We start from the raw sequence: 22,579 nt of genomic DNA, 5'->3' as shown, positions 1-22,579 counted from the left end.
TGCTGGTGAAAGTGTTGGGTGGTGGTTCGTGGGTGATGGAAGGAGGGAGTGGGCATTCTTTCTGCCGGTCGACTTGCGGTGGGGTTCGGGGGTTCCCTGCCGCTGCCACTCAGCTGATCGAGGCAGCAATCAGTTCAGTGGCTGCATCTATTTGAAATGCATTTAAATGGCCTCCATTTCAGACATCTATCATGGCTCTAGGGCAGACATGGGCAACTCTGGTCTTTGAGGGCCGGGATCCAATCAGGTTTTCAAGATTTCCCTAATGAATATGCATTGAAAGCAGTGCATGAAAATAGATCTCATGCATATTCATTGGGGAAATCCTGAAAACCCAATTGGATTCCGGCTCTCGAGAACCGGATGTGCCCATGTCTGCTCTAGGGAGAGGCCTAAGGCCGCTTAAACTTGCCCAAAGCCACTGCTGGGCGAAACCACGCCCACACCCAGCCATGGGTGATCTTAGGTGTTCCTGTGTGTCTTCCTAGACCTGCGGAAATGCCTACAGTGTAGGCCGCCTGCCTCAGGTAGGTTTTTTCTAAAAATGTATATCCTGATTGGCTGGTTAGACAGCAGTAGGATACCTACCACTGCTTAAAATCAGGATGCCGTTTATAGAATTTGCCTCTTATAGCGTATCTTTCTATGTTTATGATACCTAAATAAATATATAACGCTATATATATTTGATACCACAGCTGAAATCGATTCTATACATTTAGCAAGCAGCGTACAAGTTTAGCTGTTTTTTATTTAATAATCAACACATAAATTTAGCATATTACTACCGTATTTGCCGGCGTATAAGACGACTTTTTAGTACCTTAAAATCCTCCCCAAAGTCGGGGGTCGTCTTATACGCCGGGTACAGTTTACATGCCCTTACTTGCGCGGCTCTTCTTCTCCCTACCTTCTCTGCTTGCAGCACAGAGCCGAACGGAAGTCTTCCCGACGTCAGCGCTGACGTCGGAGGGGAGGGAGGGCTTAAACAAAGCTTAAACAAAGCCCTCCCTCCCTCCGACGTCAGCGCTGACGTCGGGAAGACTTCCGTTCGGCTCTGTGCTGCAGGCAGGGCAGATAAGGAGAAGGAGAGTAGCCTCGCGGTTCGAGTGGCTACCAAGGGAGAGGAGCGGCCCGCCCCGCCCCGGGTGCAGCACAGCCGGCCAGGTCCCCTTACTTTTGTGGCACTTCCCCGACCGACCGATAACAGCCCGGGTCCGACAATCCTCCCTGCCCTGTAGCCGCGAATCTAAATACCTTCTTACAGCAGCTGTAAGAAGGTAATTTAGATTCGCGGTTAAGGGCAGGGAGGTTTGTCGGATCGGGGCTGTTGTCTGTCGGTCGGTCGGGGAAGTGCCACAAAAGTAAGGGGACCTGGCCGGCTGTGCTGCACCCGGGGCGGTAGAGAAGGTGTGCGGAAGAAGGGGTCGTCTTATACGGCGAGTATAACACAAAACTCTATTTTTTAGCTAAAAGTTGGGGGGTCGTCTTATACGCCCAGTCGTCCTATACGCCGGCAAATACGGTATATTACCTTTTGTACTAGGTAGACAATATTATTGAGATGATTCCTTTTCATCTCAAAGATTACTCTATTTCCAATAATTCTTTCCTATTTAGGTTCATACAAATTTATGTTATCTATTGATTAATTCATAATGGAAAAAACTGAATTGAGGGGTTATGATGGTTCTTCGATAGCAACATGCATCGTTGGAAGAAAACAGTCATCATCATTGAAGTGTCACGACTTATTTTATTGCAAAAAATGTTGAGCTTAAATCAGCACACTAATTATCAGCAAATGACAAATCACTACTTATTCAGTGGTTAGAAATAAATCTCAGATGATCAAATCTGCTTGCATTATGAAGCAATGTAAATACGAAACGACGCAAATGAAATACTGTAATCCGTTTGGAAAGCAAAATCATCGCATCAGAACAGGACTTTTGAAAGTTGATCTTGAAATAGCTGATAAATTGAATCAACAGATAAAAAGAAATACTAAACCGGACCAGTAAATTTGCCCTAAATGTAAAGTTGAATTTGTTTATGATAGAAACTGTAGTTACATCGTCTTCATCTTCCACTGACTTTGAAATGGACACTTCTGCCACAATTAACCAAAATTTATTCTCAATGGGCGAATCTTCTTTGAAATTTTCAAAAGTGAGCAGTAGAGATAAAGTGAATTATACAAAACAAAAAATTGAGTGAGTATAAAATGTGATAATGATATCTTCTGCCACAGGACTAGCAGTTCAGGATGTTGGACAGTCTAGTCAAATCACAAAATGTGTCTTATGTCAAGACTACATTGACCTGATTGAAGAAATGAAGAAAAAATTGGAATATCCGATAGATTTTAAAAAATTCAAATATTGACTTTGTCCCTACGAAGTTAGTCAATAAAAGCTATAGCATTAGAGTTTGGAGTTTCAGAAAATATAGTAAAGATGGCCCAAAAAACCAAAGGTTATTTGTGCCTTGCCTGACCCGAAAGTTGGCAAGCATTTGCCAATAGAAATAGTGAGATGAATTCAGCAGAATGTGTCCTGGTAAGAAAGATTGCATTTCCGAGTCAATGGAGTCAAGATACAAAAGCAAAATCATTTGATGTTGAGCAATCTAAAAAAGATGTATGTTACATATTGTGACAAATATGGAACCAAAATTGGATTCTTAAAATTTTGTGAGCTTAGACCAAAGTGGTCTAAGCTTCAGGCACTCATTCTGTCTGCATTTGCACCATACATCAGAACATCAAGCTCATGTTGCAAGTCACAAACATCAAAGATGACTACAAATTGCTAATGGAAAAAATTTTGCATTTTGAACTCCAAAGATTGCATGCTACAATGGTGTTAAAACTGTCTGGCGAGGAAGCATTGACAGTTTATTTGGAAGAAACATTCAAGGATTGGGATCGGGATGAATTGATCAAATTCAAGCAATGGTTCTATACTGATCGCAAACCCCTAGAAACAAGCAAATAAACCTCAGATGATTTTATCGGCAAACTTGCAAACAAAATTTGGAAGCTGACAAGTCACCACTTTGTTTCAAAGCATCAAAGTGAATACTTGAAATCCTTGAAAGCCAATTTAGAAGAAAGCAATTTGATTATTCTGATTGATTTTGCTGAAAATTAATCTTTTGTTGTACAAGATGCAGCACAGGACTTTCATTGGGAAAATTCACAAGCTATATTGCATCTCTTTTTTGTTTGCTACTTCGAAGCTCACACCATGCAAGCCATAAACGTTTGCATCATTACAGATTACATACAACATGACTCTATTTATTTATTCATGTATTTATTGAAAAGCTGATGTGAGTTTTTGAAGACAAAAACGAAAGTTAACAGAATCCACTATTTTAGTGATGGCTTGACTGCTCAATACAAGAGCTACAAACATTTTGTCAACTTATGCAATCATAAAAGTGATTTCAATATTGAAGCACAATGGAATTTTTTTGGTACAAGCCATGGAAAATCACCTTGTGACAGAATTGGTAGAACAACAAAAAGATTAGCAGCTAGAGCTAGCCTTCAAAGACCATTGAATGACCAAATATTGACACCAAAAGACCTATACTCGTATTTTTATTGTACTCCGAAGGCAAAATATTTCCAGTTAGGTGCACCAAGCAAGTCAATACAAGACTAATGGCAAGGTAGGTATTATTATCATCTGATTCACTGCTAGTATTAGTGTGTGTAGGGGGGGGGGGAATGGTGTGTTATGTGCGTGGTGCAGAAGACTGGAGATTTGACTGGCGGGTTGGTAACGTGTGTTGGTAATAGGTATGGACGCCGGCATGCCAAAGGCAGGGAGAAGGCCCAAGGGGGCAGAGCAAGGCCTGAGAGGGCTGAAGTATTGTACAGCCTGAAGGGAGGCTCTGGAGGCTATTGGGGACCTGGTGACACAGCTGGGCCACAAAGATATTTGTTGTGGGCCGCATGTGGCTCATGGGCCGCAAGTTTGACATGCTTGCTGTACATGGTCATGGTATTGTATCAGACAAAGAGCTATATCTCCACAAATATTCCACTGGTGGATCTTAAACAAGAAGAAAATAAATGTTTGTAGGAATTAAAGAATGATAAATCCATTGTAATCTGGAAGGCTGACAAAGGTGGGGCAATTGTTCTTGATAAAGGGAAGTATCTGACAGAAGCCTATTCACAATTGTTTGATAGGTCCACCTATGTGGTGTTGGATCATGATCCTTCTGATTCCATTTTTGCTGATATTTTGGAGGTTACCCTGAAGGGTAAGGAAGCTGTTGTTGTTGTTTTTTGTGGGGGGGTTTTTAACAGCAACTGAATATCAATTTTTGACTAAGTCTACTTTTCAGGTCCCCATTTTGAATTTCTTACCCAAAATACATAAAAAATCCTACGGGCCAGCCAATTGTTTCTGCAAAGGGCTCTATGCTCAAGAGGGCATGCTAGTATGTAGACACAATTTTGAGTCCATTTATGTCTTTCCTTCTTTCATACAAGATACAACACATTTTTTGGAATTACTAAAGATTCAGACTCAAGGATTTGGTAATGGAATTATGGCTACTCTCTGTGCGATCTTTGTACACCTGCATATCTCAACAAGAGGCATTAGATATGTTGATCTGTTTTTTAGAAAGTAGAGAGCGGCCTTTTTTGGTACCCACTCAGTTCTTGACAGAATTGATAGCATTGGCGATGCAGAAGAATTATTTCATTTTTGATCAAACATTTTATCAACAAATATTAGATATTGCCATGGGCTTCATTTACACCCTCATTCGCTAATCTGTTTATGGCCCATTTTGAACAAAAATGGGTTTATACATCAAAAGGTTTTGAACATGTAAAATTCTGGTGCAGGTTCATCGATGATATATTCTTATTGTGATCTAGAACTCTGGGTGAATTACAGCAATTTGTGCAGTCCTTGAATAATAATTGCCATTCTACTATTCAGTTTGAATTGACATATCATGCAACAGAAATTCATTTTCTGGATGTAAAAGTTATAAGGGAAGGTCAAGATTTCAAAACTTGTATTTCTGAATTGATTGAATTTGTGCTCTGTCCCTGTTATAACAGGAACGATTAACGATGTTGTTTAGACATGTCTATGTTATTTGTGATAATCGGAGGGAAACAAGATTTTATGTATGTGGTATGGAAACCGCATAGTTGTAAGCGGTATATAATTTTTTTTAAATAAATAAATACGTTTCTTAATTACACAAGCATGCACCCCACACCGCTTAAGAGCAGTCTCCCTGTGTCTCAATTCTTGAGATATCGCTGGATTTGTCATTCAAAGGAGGAAGCTATAGCACAGTCGGCTTTTTTGAGTTCCAGATTTCATCAATGTGGATTTCCAGCCAGGGTGATAAATAAAGCACGGAAAAGGGCTTTGTACAACCCTAGGGAAGAATTGTTAAAAATCAGAGTGAAGGATTTGTACACAGGGATGATAACGTGTTTTATGGTATTCAGCTGTGTCCACAGCTTTGGAGAGGAGTATCAGAAAGTACTGGATATGTTACAAGCACATGATTGTTTTAAATGATTGCTTGCTTACTTTTATTCGTGACCGTAATTTGAAGGAACAATTGTGTAATTTGGATGTTTGGTCTCAAAAGGACTTTACAGGAAGAGGTCACTTTAAGTTTGGACGCTCTGCTGCCTGTGAAATTATGACAGAAGGTGAGAATGTTCAACTGTCAACTGGCAGAATTATTGTACTGAGAGAACCTTGACCTCCTGCACATCTATTCATGTGGTATATATGTTAAGTTGTCCATGTGGATTTAATTATGTAGGACATATTGCACATCCTTTGAAAACATGAATGTTTGAGCACTGGTATAATATCCATCATAAGAGAGGGGTGGCCAGGCTGGGTGTTTGATCATTGTATTCCGATGGAGAATTCATTCACTGAGTTTAAATGTGTGGTTATTGAATCTGTCCCTCCCACACAGCATTGTGGAGATGTGAAACGTAAGCTATATAAAAAAGAGCAGCGATGGATTTTTCAATTAAAGACAGTCTGGTCCCGTGGTTTAAACCAGTGTATTGAATGGCATATATTTTTTTGGTTTTTTTTTTCTTTTTTGTGTTATTTTCAAAGTTTCAGTCTCCCAGAAATGATGTCATGAAATAGTAAGCCGAGTAAAGGGGTGGGGTTTATAAGCCAATAGTTCTGCTGTTCTGAGCCGCCATTGTGAGTTGGTCCATACACATTCATTTTTTTGGGGGGGTTCCCCTGAAGCAGCCAATGTATTCGGCGAAACAAGGTACCCTGTTGGGATATTTGTGAACAACATTCAATTGGAGATATGTGGTACAAGACCGGAGCTGGAGATAAAGATGAAGATTTCTCGGGTGTAGCCCGGCATCATCAGATAAGTTTTCTACGTGTGCACACGTTTTTTCAGTATGAGAAAAAGTATGCATAAGAATAGTGGAGTTTTTTTTTATGCCGATGATGTGAAGAGACAGCTTTATTTACCTTGTAGTAATGTACTGTCGTAAGTTTTGAGGCTTTTTTCTCCACTTTTTTGTAGTGCATACTTTCTCAACTGAAGCAACCCACAGATGGACATAAGTTAAAATAGTTGAGTTTGAATTTTTTGGATAAAATATATGTTCTCAGCAAAAGCGAAGAATCATCCTGGAGGTAAGGTAGCTTACAGTCTGTTCAGTTAAGGATGTGCTTTCAGCTCAATGGATATTAAGCCAGTTTGAATTTTGAACACAAGAGTTGTTCTTGGCCATAGACAGAAATCTAATATTTCCATAAAGGGAAAAGACATGTGAAACTATTAAAATCAGGAAATGAATGGCCTAGAGCAGTAGAGCTTGGTGCCAGTGATCATTTGTGAGAAACCAACTCAGCAGCATGCAGATGATGCATAGAACTGATGCAAAATTTGCATAAAACCCACTTACAAAATTTTAATTTGGTGCCTGTGTTCAAATATACTTTAAAGGAAGCTTTATGTCTTAACTCCAGTCAGTGCAAGTGGAATTCCTACTGTGATAGAAGTTTAAGGAAGCTATTACAAATAATCACAGACGTACGTATGCATGTTAATAAACAGAGCATTAAAATCTAGCCAGAATGTAGATACATGTTACCCTGTAGAATATGTTACTCTCTCTGCATTTTAGGACTGACTTTCCATAGCTAACATGAGCAACCTGCTGACTAGTTTAAAAAAGAAACATTTTGATACTGTTTTCTTTGCATTCTAAAAGATTATTATTATTTTATTTTATTTTGCCAGTCTTGTAAGTTTTATGTACCATTTTTCTTTCAGTATGTTGCTATATTATGTGTAGTGACCAGCTAGTTCAATATGATTGGAGTCAAAGCACTGATTTGTGGTAACATATTTAGTGTTGTTTGTGATAGGAATGTGAAAAATTTCCAGAAATCTGAGGAAATCCTGTTTATTATAATGTATTTCCAGTGCAATAGGGATGGTATGCTGAACCATAGGGTTATCCATCTGTGTTCGCGAGCATATTGCAGAAGATATCAATCACAGCTTTTCAACTCTTCCTCCTTACCAGTCTCCTTTGTCCCCTTCAGTTCTTCCTTCTGCAAGTGAGCTTGAAGGTATCTTTCTGATCTGCTCTGTTTATTGTTTTTCTTTTTGTTGTTGTTGTTGTCTTGTTTGTGGATTTTTGTCACAGTTTTAGAGATCCTGGTTTCAAGGACTGTTCTGCCTGCTTGGAGAAGAGCAGACATTTTAAGTCTGCTGCTGGCAGGTGTATCCCTCAGGGACCTGTACAGCCAGCCTTCTGAATATTTGTGGAGCTCAGGGTTCCGGGCCCTCAGCACATGCTCGCTTCCTTGACTTGGTCAGAAGATGTAGTGCTGGCTGTTAGGTATCAGTAGTGAACCTTCAGGGTGCTTAGGGTGCCGGCTGCAACTTCGCCTTCCCCCTTTTTTCTGTGTCATGCATTGTGATCTGGGGAGTAGAGGATCAGTCCGAATAAGGTCTGAATGGCAGCCTAACGATCTCAGCATGGCAGCTGACTGGCGGCTTGAGGCAGAGAACCCCTCCAGGTCCAACTACACTTTAAAGGAGCTGAAGCAGGCTGCAGCACCATTTCCCCAGCACATGGTCTGTGAGTACAGGTTGTGACAGCCTATGGGGAAAATGGGAGTGAGGGAGGAGTCTTGGAAAATTAATTTTGATTATTTCTGCAGTTAGATCTTTGGTACCCCTGTTCTAAAAGTTTTTGGTCAGCCCTGAAGTTTCCAAGTTTATTAAATATTTGATTAATCGCTTATTAACATTCTAAGTGATGTACAAAGTATAAAATATTAAATTACAATAGTTGAAGGGAAACAGACAATGTAAATACGACTGACAAGACAAACAAATGACACAGAGGGAAGGGAGTAGGTAAAGAAATACAATTTTAAAAAATAGTAAAGGAAACATATAAGGGCAAAACAACATTAGGGAGGGGGAAGAAATAAAAAACAGAAAATTTAAAGCATAGGGCTTAGTAGAGAACCCAGTGTTTGGCGCCAAAATGCTGCTGCGGGAGCTATCTTGAATTTCCTGATTTTTTTTTTTTTCCTCTGTTCTCCAAGATACCTTATTTTGTCTCAAAACTGACAGAGATGGAGGGCTCAGACCCTAATACCTCTTTATCATGCCTTATTTGTGCTGGATATATGGCTGAAGAGCACCCTTGTGCCATGAGGGGCAGGAGCTTTGGGTTTCATCCCTTCGCAGTCTTTTAGGGCTGGAGAATGGCAAACAGTCCCGTCGGGGGTGGGGTGGCAAGAAACATCTCCTGCAGCCACAGGACAGCGATCCTCCACATGGTAAGGTTGTAGATGCTTCACAGCCCAAGAAAAGATGAATACACCATACTAAGTTTCAAGTTTAAGTTTATTAAGTATTTTGATTTATCGCCTATTCAAAATTCAAGGCGATGTACAAGTAAATAAAATTTTTGGTAACATACTTACAATTATTAAATTAAAAAATGATAATCTTATACAGTGGTGCCTCGCACAGCGAACGCCTCGCACTGCGAACGCTGCGCACAACGAACTTTATGTCTTGATTCGTACAACGGACTTCGTTTCACACAACGAAGTCCGGGGTTCCTGCGGGGTTGGATCGCAGCGGGGTTGGTCGAGCCGCGAGGGTAGTCTCCTTCTCCTTACCTGCCCTGTCGCAGCACACAGCCGAACGGAAATCTTCCCGATGTCAGCGCTGACGTCGGAGGGAGGGCTTAAGCAAAGCCCTCCCTTCCTCCGACGTCAGCGCTGACATCAGGAAGACTTCCGTTCGGCTGTGTGCGGCTGCGGCAGGGCAGGTAGGAAGAAGGCAATGGCGAACGAAAGAGGGGGGAGGGGGCGGTCCGCCCCGAAGAATGTGCACAGCTGGTCAGGTCCCCCGATCGACCGACAACAGGCCCGGCCGACAAACCTCCCTGCCCTGTAGCCGCGAATCTAAATTACCTCTTACAGCAGCTTCAATAATCCAGCTGCTGTAAGAAGGTAATTTAGATTCGCGGCTACAGGACAGGGAGATTTGTCCGACCGGGCCTGTTCTGTTGTCGGTCGGGTGCAAAAGCGCCACAAAGGTGGAGGCAGGGAGGGAGGAAAGGTGGAGTGGAGAAGAAAAGACGCTTAAGGGGGGAGAAGGCCGCTGAAAGCACATGTTGGAGCAGGGGATGAGAGGGAGGGAGAGAAGGGGAAATATTGGACAAGGGCAGAAGGGATGCTAAATCATAGGGTGACAGGCAGAGAGAACAACAGGAAAAAGAGTGGAAGCAATCTTGAACCCTGAGGGTGAGGGCAGAGAGAGGTGGTGAGATGATTGATCATGGGGAGAGGGACAAAAGGGAATAGAGATGGGATAGGAAGATAGTGGAAGTAAAAGGACAGGGAGATGTATGTTTTTAGATGTATCTAAATAAAAATAATAACAAAAAATTTATCTTTTTTATGTCATCTTAGCATATTTTATGCTGCAGAACGAATTATTTTTTTTTACATGTATTCCTATGGGAAAACGCGTTTCACATAACGAACGTTTCACATAACAAACTTGCTCCTGGAACCAATTAAGTTCGTTGTGTGAGGCACCACTGTATATACAAATTACAGTACATTTAGAGGGTATTTCTACTAATTATAATGAAACAAAAGGAAAATTATTTAATGGTTACATTCAATATTAAAATCATTAATTCAAGGGAAAAACATTAGGAAGGAAGACAAAGACAATTGACCTATTAATTAAATTAAGAATGCGAAGAAATTAGTCATTAAAGGCATCTATAAATAGAAAACTTTTAAGTTCAGACTTAAATTTTGCCAGGTTTTTTTCTTGTCTTAGGTACAGTGGAAGGTTGTTCCAAGATTGAGGGGCTGTTATAGAAAAGATTGTGTTACGCCTTGTGTTAATAACTTTTAGTGAAGGAATTACTAATAGGTGTTGGTCTTGAGATCTAAGAGATCTAGAGGAAGTGTAAGGTATCAAAAGTCTAAATATAAAGGCTGGAGTTTTATGTTCTAAAGGGGGAAGGAGAGTCCATTTAGGCCTTTACCTCAGAGTTCATTAATCTCCTCTAGCAGACTTATGCATGAGGCCGAACTCCTCCTGTCAGGTCTGCTGGCGAGCGGCCCAGCACGCAGGTCCTCTGGATACTTGGAACATTTCTTCCCTGAGAGCGGAGGCTATACTAGATTCTGATGGTCCATCGGATGGACTTAGGGGACAAGGGATCAGATTTAATCCCTTTATTGTCCCAAAGTAAGGCTTCCCTGAAAGGAAAAGCAGCCTCATATGGAGGTCCATAGACCAGGGAGAGGATCCCTCCATTTGCCGACTCTTTAAATTTTCTGCGTTGCTGGAGATAATTACCTAGTCCCTTCAAGAACTAAAGAAAGACCCTCTGCAAACCGTCATGTCGCTCCTCTGAGGATTGGAAGTAAGCTGTCAGACTTTCTGGAGGCCTGGGAACAGATAATAACTGACTGCTGGGTCTGGAGATTATCAGAGAGGGTTACAAAATAGAGTTTGCGGTCTGGTGGACCTGCTAGAGAAGGTGGAAAAAGTCTGGGCAATGTTATGAAGGTTGCTAGATATTCAAACCATAGAAGACTTGGGCACAGGCAGATACTCTATATACTTCATTGTGCTCAAGAGAGGCTCAGAGAAGTGGAAACCCATACTGAATCTCAAATACATCAACGTGGCCCTGAGAGTTCCGAATGGAAACCATTTGGTCCGTCATCACAGCAGTACATAAGAACATAAGAAGTTGCCTCCACCGGGTAGACCAGAGGTCCATCGCGCCCAGCGGTCCACTCCCGTGGCGGCCCATCAGGCCTATGACCTGTGAAGTGGTCCCCGACTATTCCTATAACCTACCTCTACTTCTATCTGTACCCCTCAATCCCCTTATCTTTTAGGAATCTATTTAAACCTTCCTTGAACCCCTGTAGCGTGCTCTGGCCTATCACAACCTCCGGAAGCGTGTTCCATGTGTCCACCACCCTCTGGGTAAAAAAGAACTTCCTAGCATTTGTTCTAAACCTGTCCCCTTTCAATTTCTCCGAGTGCCCCCTTGTACTTGTGGTTCCCCACAGTCTGAAGAATCTGTCCCTGTCTACCTTTTCTATGCCCTTCAGGATTTTGAAGGTTTCTATCATGTCTCCTCTAAGTCTCCGCTTTTCCAGGGAGAATAGCCCCAGCATTTCCAACCTGTCAGCGTATGAAAAGTTTTCCATACCTTTTATCAGTTTAATCGCTCTTTTCTGAACTCCCTCAAGTACTGCCATGTCCTTCTTGAAGTACGGCGACCAGTACTGGACACAGTACTCCAGATAAGGGCGCACCATTGCACGATACAGCGGCATGATGACTTCCTTCGTCCTGGTCATGATACCCTTTTTAATGATACCCAACATTCTGTTCGCTTTCTTTGAGGCTGTCGTACACTGTGCTGATGCTTTCAATGTTGTGTCCATCATCACCCCCAGGTCTCTTTCAAGGTTGCTTACCCCTAGCAATGATCCCCCCATTTTGTAGCTGAACATCGGGTTCTTTCTCCCTACATGCATGACCTTGCATTTCTCTCTGTTAAAGCTCATTTGCCACTTTTTTGCCCACTCTTCCAGCCTCGTTAGGTCCCTTTGCAGGTCTTCGCAGTCTTCCGCGGTTCTAACCCTGCTACAGAGTTTGGTGTCATCCGCAAATTTAATAACCTCACATTTTGTTCCCACCTCAAGGTCGTTAATAAATATGTTGAACAGGAGCGGTCCCAGCACCGACCCCTGTGGAACTCCGCTCGTGACCCATTGCCAGTCTGAGTAATGGCCCTTTACTCCAACCCTCTGTTTCCTGCCTGCCAGCCAGTGTTTGATCCATCGGTGGACATCCCCTTGCACCCTGTGGTTCCACAGCTTCTTAGTGGTTCCACAGTTCCACAGTAGAGTCAGGAAAATTTCTGCTCGCCCTGGATTTGATGGAAGCTTACGTTCACATACCAATCTTCCTGGACCACAAAAAGTTCCTGAGATTCCAAGTATTGGAGAATCACTACCAATTCTCAGTGCTTCATTTTAGGCTGGCAACGGTGCCCTGAACTTTTACCAAAGTTATAGTTATAGTGCTAGTGGTCACTCATTTCTGCAGAGCGAGTTGTCAAATGCACTTGTATTTGGATGATTGGCTCATCAGAGTACCATCCCAACAAGAAGGAGAAAAGGCGGTAGCGGCATTTGTGGAGACATTACAGAGTCTGGGCTGGATTGTGAACTTTCGAAAGAGCCACCTAGTTTCGGCACAATCCCTGGAATATCTGGGGGTCTTATTCAGCAAGGCAAAAGGCCAAGTCTTCCAGAAGCACACAGACAGAAGCTTCATGGCCAAATTACAGACCTGTTGGCCAAGTCAGCATTGACTGCATGGTATTAACTTCAGGTCCTTGGGTCGATGGAGGCCATGATAGAGGTGATGCCCTAGACAAAATTGCACATGCGCCCCTTTCAGGCGCATTGTTGTCTCACTGGCTGCCTCAAAGAGACTCCCTGCATGTTCCACTTCCATGGACATCAGCAGCCAGAAGCAGCATGAGCTGGTTGCTCCACCCACAGGCTCTAGCAAAGGGAATCCCATTCCCAATCAATTCTTGGGTCATCCTAACAATGGATGCCAGCTTGTTCGGATGGGAGGTTCATTGCAACAATCACTCATTTCAAGGACAATGGACTCAGTGGAAATGGTCTATCAACAGGCTGGAGCTGCGAGCCATTTGTCTGGTGTGCAACAGCAGCAGTCTTTGCTGGATGGTAAAGTAGAGTCTTCTCCGATAATTCCACTGCAGTGGCTTATGTCCATTTATTATTTATCATTTCTATAGTGCTGAAAGGCTTACGCAGCGCTGTAAATTTAACATACAATAGACAGTCCCTGCTCAGAAGAGCTAACAATCTAATTTGGTAGGCAGGACATCTCAGGGTTGGGGAGCTTATGGTAGAGTAAATGATACAGTGGGTATAGGTATCTGACAGCAGTGAGTGAGAGTTAAGAGTTGAAAGCAGTTTCAAAAAAATAGGCTTTTAGCTTGGATTTGAATGCTGCTAGGGATGGAGCATGACGTATTGATTCAGACAAGCCTGTTCCAGTGCGGCAAGAAAGAAGGGACGGAGCCTGGAGTTGGCAGTGGAGGAGAAAGGTACAGATAAGAGGGGCTTGCCTGATGAATGGAGTTCACGGGGAGGAACATAGGGGGAAATAAGTGAAGAGAGATTTTGGGGGGCTTCAGAGTGAAAGCACTTGTAAGTCAGAAAGAGGAGTTTAAACTGTATTTGGAAATGAATGGGAAGCCAATGAAGTGACTTGAGGAGAGGGGTAATGTGAGAATAGCGGCTCTTACAGAATATGAGACGTGCAGCAGCATTTCAAACAGATTGAAGAGATGAGAGACGGGTGCATGGGAGACCTGAGAGAAGTACGTTGCAGTAGTCTAAAAGGTGATGAGAGTGTGGATAAGGGTTTTGATAGTGTGTTTAAAGAAGAGAGGGAGGATTTTGTAAACTTTATAGAGGAGGAAGCGACAGGTTTTGGCGGTTTGTTGGATCTGAGCAGAGAAGGAGAGAGAGGAGTCGAGGATCACCCCAAGGTTGCAAGCTGCCGAGACAGGGAGGAGGATAGTGTTATCCACAGATATAGAGAATGGTGAGAGGGAGGAGGTGAGTTTAGGTAGAAAGATAAGGAGTTCAGTTTTAGCCATATTCAGTTTGAGATGGCTGTGAGACATCCAGTACAGGCAGGCTGAGATTCGGGCCTGAATTCCTGTAGAGATATCTGATGTGGAGAGGTAGATCTGGGAGTCATCAGCATAGAGGTGATATTGAAAACCATGAGAGGAGATCGGTGTACCAAGAGAGCGGGTATATATGGAAAAGAGGAGAGGGCCCAGGACAGAGCCTTCGGGTTCGCTAATAGTCAGTGGGATGGCAGTGGAGGAGAATCCACCATAACACACTGAAAGTATGATGAGAGAGAGAGGAAGAAAACCAGGAGAGAACAGAACCCCGGCATCCCAATGAGGACAGCGTGTTGAGAAGGAGATGGTGATCAACAGTGTCGAAGGCAGCAGCACAGATCGAGAAGAATGAGGATAGAGTAGAGTCCATTGGATTTGACCAGGAACAGGTTGTTAGAGACTTTAGCAAGGGCAATTTCTGTAGAAAGGAGAGGGCGAAAGCACGATTGAAGTAGGTCAAGAATATTATGAGAAGAAAGGAAGTCCAGGCAATGGTGGTGAACAGCAGATTCGAGTAGTTTGGATAGGAAGGAGATGGGGCGGTAGTTGGAGGGGGTCTAGTGAGGGCTTTTTGAGGAGGGGTGTAACTACGGAATGTTTGAAGACATCAGGAACTGTAGTAGTGGAGAGCTAAAGGTTGAGGATGTGACAGATGGGAGTGATTACAGTGGGAGCGATGGATCCGAGTAGGCGGATAGGAATCAGATCAGAGGAACAGGTGGTGGTTTGAAGGAGGAGAGAAGGTGAGCAGTTTCCTATTCCGTGGGTTGTAGGGGTTGTTGAAGGGAGGTTGACATGGACAGTCAGAAGGGGTGGCGGGGGAGGCGACATGGTTGAGAATTCAAGGTGGATCTTGTGAATCTTGTCGTGGAAGAACTCTGTCATCGTCTGGGGAGAAGTGAAGAGGGGATAGGAGGTAGGGCACTTTGAGTAGAGTTGAGCATGGAAAAGAAATGACAGGGAGGCTTCAGGAATGCTCTGCTCTGGCAGGAGGCAAAAGCCTTGTTCTATTGGGCAGAAACACACCTGCAGGTGATCTCTGCATGGCTGGAATGGACAATATTCAAGCGAATTATCTCAGCAGATAGATATTAGACCTGGGAGAGTGGTCGTTGTCCCTGAAAGCATTCCAGGCCATTGTGAGACGTTCAACCTCACAGTGACTGCAGTGAACAAAAAGGTGACTTTGTTCTTCAGCCGAAGATGTGAACCTGGAAGTGCAGGACTAGATGCTCTGGTTCAACCATGGCCAGAGACTGGGCTACTGTATGTGTTCCCATCCTTGCCCATGATAGGCCGGATGATCCGCCGAATAGCAAATCACCTTGGAATGGTAGTTCTTGTATCACCATTTTGACCTAGAACCCTGTGGTACGCAGCTCTCCTCCTGCAGAAGGTTCAAATCTCAGACTCCAGGTGCACCCATACTTGCTCTCACAGGAGCCAATTGCCCTAGAAGATCCAAGACACTTTGGTCTTACAGCGTGGCTCTTGAGCAGGCAGCGCTAGTCCAAAAAGGATATTCAAAAGGTAGTCATTGCTACTTGTGTTAGAGCCAAGAAGCCAACAATGGTTTCAGCATATGCTAAGGCATGGGAGATGAATTAGCACTGGTGCAGCTACAGCAGAGAAAGGTTAGAGCCGGGCAATGCCCCAATCCTTGAAAGCGCTCTGAGACTAAGGCTGCCAATTCGAGCACCTTTTCCATCCTGAAATCTTAATATAGTCTTAGAAGGACTCAGTAGGACGCCTCCCTCATGGATCTGTTGGTCAAAATAGTCTTCTTGGTTGCAATTACATCTGCCAGGAGAGTCTCAGAACTGCAGGCACTGTCATGCAGAGAGATGTTCCTCAGGATCATGGATGTGGGCGTGATCTTGCATACAGCTACCTCCTTTTTACCGAAAGTTGTTTTGGCGTTTCATGACAACCAAGAGGTTATCCACTGAGAACTGTTGTTAGCTTTGGTGGGATATCAAATTTTAATAAACATAAACATTTCATCCTATAGGGTCCAAGAAGAAAGGCAAGGCCTTGAAGGTTTTGGACGTCTGGAGAGTTCTCTTGCATTACCTTGCGTAATGAGTTTTGTCTCTCAGATCATCTTTTTGTGTTAACCAATCAGATGAGATGAGGCAGACCTTCTTCCAAGGCAGCCATCTCTAGATGGATTTGTAGAGTGTTATCCTCTACATACATTGGTTGCAGCAAACAGCCACCCATCTCATTGAAAGCACATTTGACAAAAGGAGTGGCCTCTTTTTGGGCAGAAGCTTGGGCAATTCCACCTGTAGAGATTTGTAGATCAGCAACCTGGTCCTCCTTTCATACCTTAACCAAATTCTACAGGGTGTATATAGCAGCACTTTTGGGTTCTTAGTACTTTGAGTAGGTTTATCTATCCCACCCTAGAGTTTGGGGACTGCTTAGGTATGGCTCTATGGTTCAGAATACTCATCCCTATTGCACTGGAAAAAGTGATTAGGCTCTTATCTTGATAGCATCTTTCCCAGTAGATTGGGATGGTATGCTGACCTCCCCACCCAGCAATTTATCTGAAGCGCCTGCTTTCTGCCTCAAGTTTAATGGTCAGCTCCATAGCTAATGTTTCACTGTCAGTCAGACTATTGAATTAGGAAGAGACTGTATATAGGATTACAAGGGAGGACTGGTTGAGCTACATAAATGTTTTGACTGTTTATATTTCTTGTTTGACTTGTATTTTATTGAATTCATTGTTCCTCTAAGAGGCTTGTTAATGTGTTGCTTCATGGATGTTTTAACGTCATCTGAACAGATCAGCCTTCTATTTTCGGAGACTCTCCTGTATCTCTCCTTCTCCTGTCTTCTTTTGTAGGGCTATTATCAGCTTTGGTATGAACTGAAGGGGGCAGCAGAGACAGTGGAGAAGGAGGGGGAGTTGAAAAGCTGTGAGTGACATATTCTGCAATTTGCTCATGAGCACAGATGGATAACTATGGTTCAGCATACCATCCCTATCTACTGGAAAAGATATTATCAAAGTAAGAACCTAATATCTTTATACTATTTGTTTTTACTGGATATTTTTTGTGTATACTTGAATTGTTTGATCTTTGCAGTTGATTGTTTACACATCTAAGATAATGCCAACAGGTTTCCTTGGAACTTTGACATTTGAGTACATCTGTGTACAGTATTGGTAAAGAAGAAACTAGCTACCATCCTGAATGAGCCATAAGTTCTATGGTGAAGGGAGATGAATCTATGTGTAAACTTTAAAAATATTTGACAGTCACTGTTGGAACAGATTGCCATTAAAAATATACCTTTCTTGACTTTAATAGGCTGGTTGGAAAGAAAATCATGCAACATTCATGAATGAACTGAAAAATCTTCAGGCATCAGGACTGACTACACTTGGCCAAGCTCTGAGATCTTCATTTGATTTGTTAAATCTGAACAGATTGGTGTCTGGAATTGACAATTATGGACAGGTACTAAAATCTTTTAGTTTACTTTTTCAGGTGGTTTGTTAAATTAAATGCAGTTCTCTGAAGGGAAGTATAAGCAGCCTCTTGTATGCTTTCTCAAGGGGATTGTGTTTCCAAATGGGTTAGTTTCACACATACCATGACAGTACTGAACCTCCTAAACTAGGGTATGTGGAGTATATTCTCAGCCTTTCATATTTACTGCTAATGCTCACCACATTATGCCAGAAGAACTTTTTTCTGGAGTTTGTAAGATATAACATGTATAGGCAACCTATCATGGTATGCTTGCAAATTCTTGATCAAGCCTGTGGCACTCAAAATGATGGGAAATATCTTTCTCTCATATTTTATTACTTGTCTCTATTTGAGGATCTTTTTCTCTATTTACCTGATTCACAGAATAATCACTTAGCACTGACATCTATCAGTGCAGTTTATTTTTTATATCAATATTTTTATAAAATAATCAGGTTTGCAGATTACAGTTTTCTAGTGGACTGGCAATAAATTTGTAACTGGCTTTTGGCTAATATTATTTCAGGTCAATGACAAAAAAAAAGTGCAAAAGTACATCTAACAAAATTCAACTTATTCTCCCTGAGTGGGATGTTTTAATGATGCAGGCAGGTTGTGAATTGTACAATTTTCTGCCTGAGTGAATGTTGAAAAGTGATCTTGTGTCAGATGTAATTTTAACCTGATTTTCATTTGTGCACTTTTCTAAAACAGTGAACAGTAGTTTGTGAGAATGATTTTATAAAGCATTTTCCATTTGTAAAACTTGTTTCACATGCAGGAAATAGCTGTTATAAAATTTTGCTTATACAGACAAAAATATATGTAATTTTACGCAGGCCATGAATAGGCATTGCTAGAAGCACAAACATCCTGTATAAAATACATGCATACCTGCACAAATTTGAGCCTACCTTGGAGCAAGTGTAACTTTGTGCAGGGACACTTCTGTGTGCATTAGGGATTTATCTGGGAGCGTATTTTTATGAAGGCAGATACATGTATGTTGCTTTAATAAAATATATCAAATTCTAAAAAAGGCATCTAAGTGACCTGTTATAAAAGTACCCTTCAAATGCTAGAACACACCATGCCTGTTTGATCACAAAAGCTATGTTTACAGTTACGGTTCAGCATCTGAACTGAAAGTAGTTGGGTTTATCTTTGATATTATACCCTAATTTAACAATCCTATCTGCACAACTGAGCTACATAAATAGAATTAACACAGAATGTAAAGAAAAAGTTAAATATAACTCCTAGTGATATGACTGAAAAGTGAGATTTGTTTTCTTGTTGCTAAAGCTTGTGGAAAAACTTAGTGTGTTGTCCTAAAGGCCCTGTACATAAAAACATAAAAGTTGCCATACTGGGACAGACCAAAGGTCCATCAAGCCGAGTATCCTGTTTCCAACAGTGACCTACCCAGGTCACAAGTACCTGGCAAGATCCCATGGAGAAAATCAGATTTCCCCCAAGCCATCTTAATAATGGCTTATGGCTTTAGAAATTGTTCAAACTTTTTTTAAACCCTGCTAAGCTAACTGCTTTTATCACATTCTCCAGCAATGAATTCCAGAGTTTAATTACACATTGAGTGAAGAAATATTTTCTCTGGTTTGTTTTAAACCTAGTACAATACTTAGCAATAGAATTATATAGTATCTCTTTCTGTGTGTGCTCTGAATAACTGATTTACAAGTTGTTATTGTTGATACTATTACAAGAGGAGGTTGTAAACATTTGGAATGGATATAACTGAAAGATATTTTGTTTCTATGTGTGTTTTTCCACAATTTTATTTTATTTTTTGTATGTTTAAGGGGAGAAATCCATTCTTTTTAGAGCCATCCATTTTAATTACGATCACAGATGGAAACAAGCTGACAATTACAGCTGGTGTTAAAGAAGAGGTGAGGTTGATTTTGGGTTTTTTTGTGTGTGTGTGTGTGTGGGTGTGTGTGTGGGGAAAGACAGAGGGTTGTAATTCTACTTAAAATAGACTTAGCTTGTCTGTTTCTTGGTTCCCAAAAATTATCTCATTACACAAGAAAATTGTGCAAAGTCTGGTTGTTTACTAAGCTTTGATAAATTTTGAGATATAGCCTGTCTTTCATGTATTAAAGCTGTGTATAATTAACAGGGATGCACTAGGTTTGATTAGGTCTTAAATTATATAAATTTTTTGGTTTTATTTTGATACCATATTTTGTATTGTACATACTTTGTTTTCCAGTGCAATAGGCGAGACATTCTAGACAGATGGGTAGTGTCTCCATGACTGTGTACCATTTGCAGATGGAATCCACTATGGATTTTTTCTCTGTTCCTCTGCTATACTTCACTGTGCTCTATTGCTCCACATACAGTTTTTTTTCTTCTGCTTTCCCTTTTTATTATTTTATTCAGTGTTTTTAGTCCTTTTGGGGGAGGATTCTTGTGCTTGGAGCATTTCTTCAGCTTTTCTTGCATTATGAACACAAAGACTTCAGTCTGTAGCTGACAAGCCAATCCCAGTGGGTACCTGCTAGTTTTCTTTGGAGCTTAGGGCCATCCCTGAAGTTGTCTCACCTACTGTTAAGCAGGGGTCGAGCGCAGGCTGTTAGGCACCCGTAGGAGGCTCAGCAGTGTCTCACAGGGTACCGACTGCATCTTCTCACCTCTGCCTATTCTGGTGCATTTCCATCGGTCTGCAAGGGTGGAGGTGCAGTCAGGCACAGGGTCTGACTGGCGGCCTGAAGATCAGTATTGCAGAGGCATTCCCAGCATGAGGCAGTGATTCTCTGATCCAGCTACCTTGGCTAGACTTTCCTTTAAGCGGCAGTTATTGTTTTCCCAGGACTCCTAGACCAGGTATGCTAGTTACAGGCGGTCCCAGCCTTTCACTTCCTGTCCTGCACCCTCTGCCAAAAAGGCACAATGACGCCAGGCCGAGCGATGCCCCTCTTCACATAGGGGGCAGACTCGGCGTTCCTGTCTGCCTGGGTTCACATTTTGTCTGACCAGTAGGTCTTGGACATTATTTGGTCAGGCTAAAAGCTGGAATTTGCCCAACCTCTGACGGACTGGTTTGTGGACTCTCCCGTGGGGCAGCTGGATAAGACACTCAAGATTCAAGCCATTGTTCAATGCTTGCTGGATATTCAAGCTATAGAGCCGGTGCTACCCAAACTCTTGGACTCAGGCAGATACTCTATATACTTTAACATGTCATAGAAAGGCTCCAAAGATTGGAGGCCTATTCTGGATCTTCAGTACGTGAATGCGGCTCTCCAGGTTCCACGCTTTCACATGGAGACCATACGATCGGTTATTGCAGCGGTGGCTCCAGGCGAGTTCCTTGCCTCTCTGGATCTCATGGAAGCCTACTTGCACGTTCTGATTTTTTCAGCCCACTGCAAATTCTTGAGGTTTCATATCCTGGAACAAAATTACCAGTTCTCAACTCTGCCCTTTGGGCTGGCAACAGCTTCCTGTACCTTCACCAAGATGATGTGGTCGTAGCAGCTTACCTGCGAAAAATGGGTCTGCAGGTTCACCGTTACTTAGACAACTGGCTGATCAGGGCTCCCTCGTTTACCAAGGATCAGCGCATAGTGGATCAGGTGATCTAGGTGCTGGAGAACCTGGGATGGATTGTGAACTACAGAAAGAGCAATATAATGCCCACATGTCACTGGAATATCTGGGAGTTCTTTTCAACATGACTGTGGGCATTTTTCAGATGAAGGTACTGGGTGTAATACTAGACCAGGGCAAAACCATGAAAGACCAGGTGGACTCTTTGGTCAGAAAGAGTTTTTTTTACTCTCTGGAAGCTTCGGTCCATTAGAGCATATTTTGATGCTTCATCATTCAGAATTCTGGTACAATCCCTTATACTGAGCCAACTTGACTATTGTAATATAGCCTATCTGGCAATTTCCTAGAAGAACTTGCAGCGATTACAACTGGTGCAAAATGCGGCGATCAGGCTGATTTTGGGTCTGAAGAAGTTCGACCATGTAACTCCTTCCTACTGATTCCTGCATTGACTGCCGATGGAGGCACGTTCAAAGTTTAAATTTGGATGTTTCTGCTTTAAGGTACTTTTCGGCTTAGCCCCCAGATATATAACTGACCTTTTCTCTTTCTCAACCAATCGACTTAAGAGAAGCTCCAACTTGAATTTTGTTTCTCCAACGGTTAAAGGATATAAATTTAAAAGACATCATCAACATTTTTTCTCTTATCAGGCAGCATTATGGGGTAAAGATCTGAAACAATTACTCATGCTTGCAAATTCTTATGGGGAATTTAGGAGACACCTAAAAGCATATTTGTTCCTAAAGTACTTAGGCAGCTACACTGAACAATCTTTCCCCACAATAACTGACCGTTAAATCTTAACTCTGTTAGTACTACTCAATCTGAAACTTTTTAATCATTGTAAACCGCATAGAACTTCACGGTCCTACGATATATAAACTGTTATTATTATTCACCGACTGAATAATGTGTGCCCAGATTTCTTTCCTTCTGGAGCTGCCAGCTCCTTCGGCATGGGCCTATCTTCAGGTTCTGAGATCCATGGCGGCCACTATAGATGTAGTGCCGTAGGCGAAGGCGCACATGCGTGCTCTCCAATGTGTCCTCTCTCACTTGGCTCCGCACAGGGATGATTTACAGTCCTGCCTTCCCTGGACTCTGGAGGCTTGAGCCAGCATGAATTGGTGACTTCTCCCACAGTCGCTCTGCAGGGATGTCCCGCTGCAGATTGATT

General features: G+C 42.3%; 1 protein-coding gene across 6 annotated transcripts in view; it reads left to right on the top strand.

Annotated features, from left to right (window-relative positions):
- LOC117361154 (integrator complex subunit 6-like) overlaps nucleotides 1-22,579 on the top strand; it is a 166,634-nt gene that overhangs the window by 43,716 nt on the left and 100,339 nt on the right. For 4 of the 6 annotated variants that reach the window (XR_004539596.1, XM_033946109.1, XM_033946107.1 and 1 more), the window contains exons 3-4: nucleotides 17,653-17,802; nucleotides 19,641-19,730. Coding sequence is in view for 5 of the 6 variants with exons in the window: in XM_033946109.1 (XP_033802000.1) it covers nucleotides 17,653-17,802; nucleotides 19,641-19,730 (240 nt within the window). In the remaining variant the exon portion in view is untranslated. Of the gene's footprint in view, nucleotides 1-6,573; nucleotides 6,687-17,652; nucleotides 17,803-19,640; nucleotides 19,731-22,579 lie in introns of all 6 variants that reach the window. The other 2 variants (XM_033946110.1, XM_033946108.1) reach the window with 2 other exon arrangements.

Source organism: Geotrypetes seraphini, chromosome 5, assembly GCF_902459505.1.
Source record: "Geotrypetes seraphini chromosome 5, aGeoSer1.1, whole genome shotgun sequence".
NCBI lineage: Eukaryota > Metazoa > Chordata > Amphibia > Gymnophiona > Dermophiidae > Geotrypetes > Geotrypetes seraphini.
The sequence above is the reverse complement of the archived record's forward strand: the minus strand, read 5'-3'. Positions and strand labels throughout refer to the sequence as shown.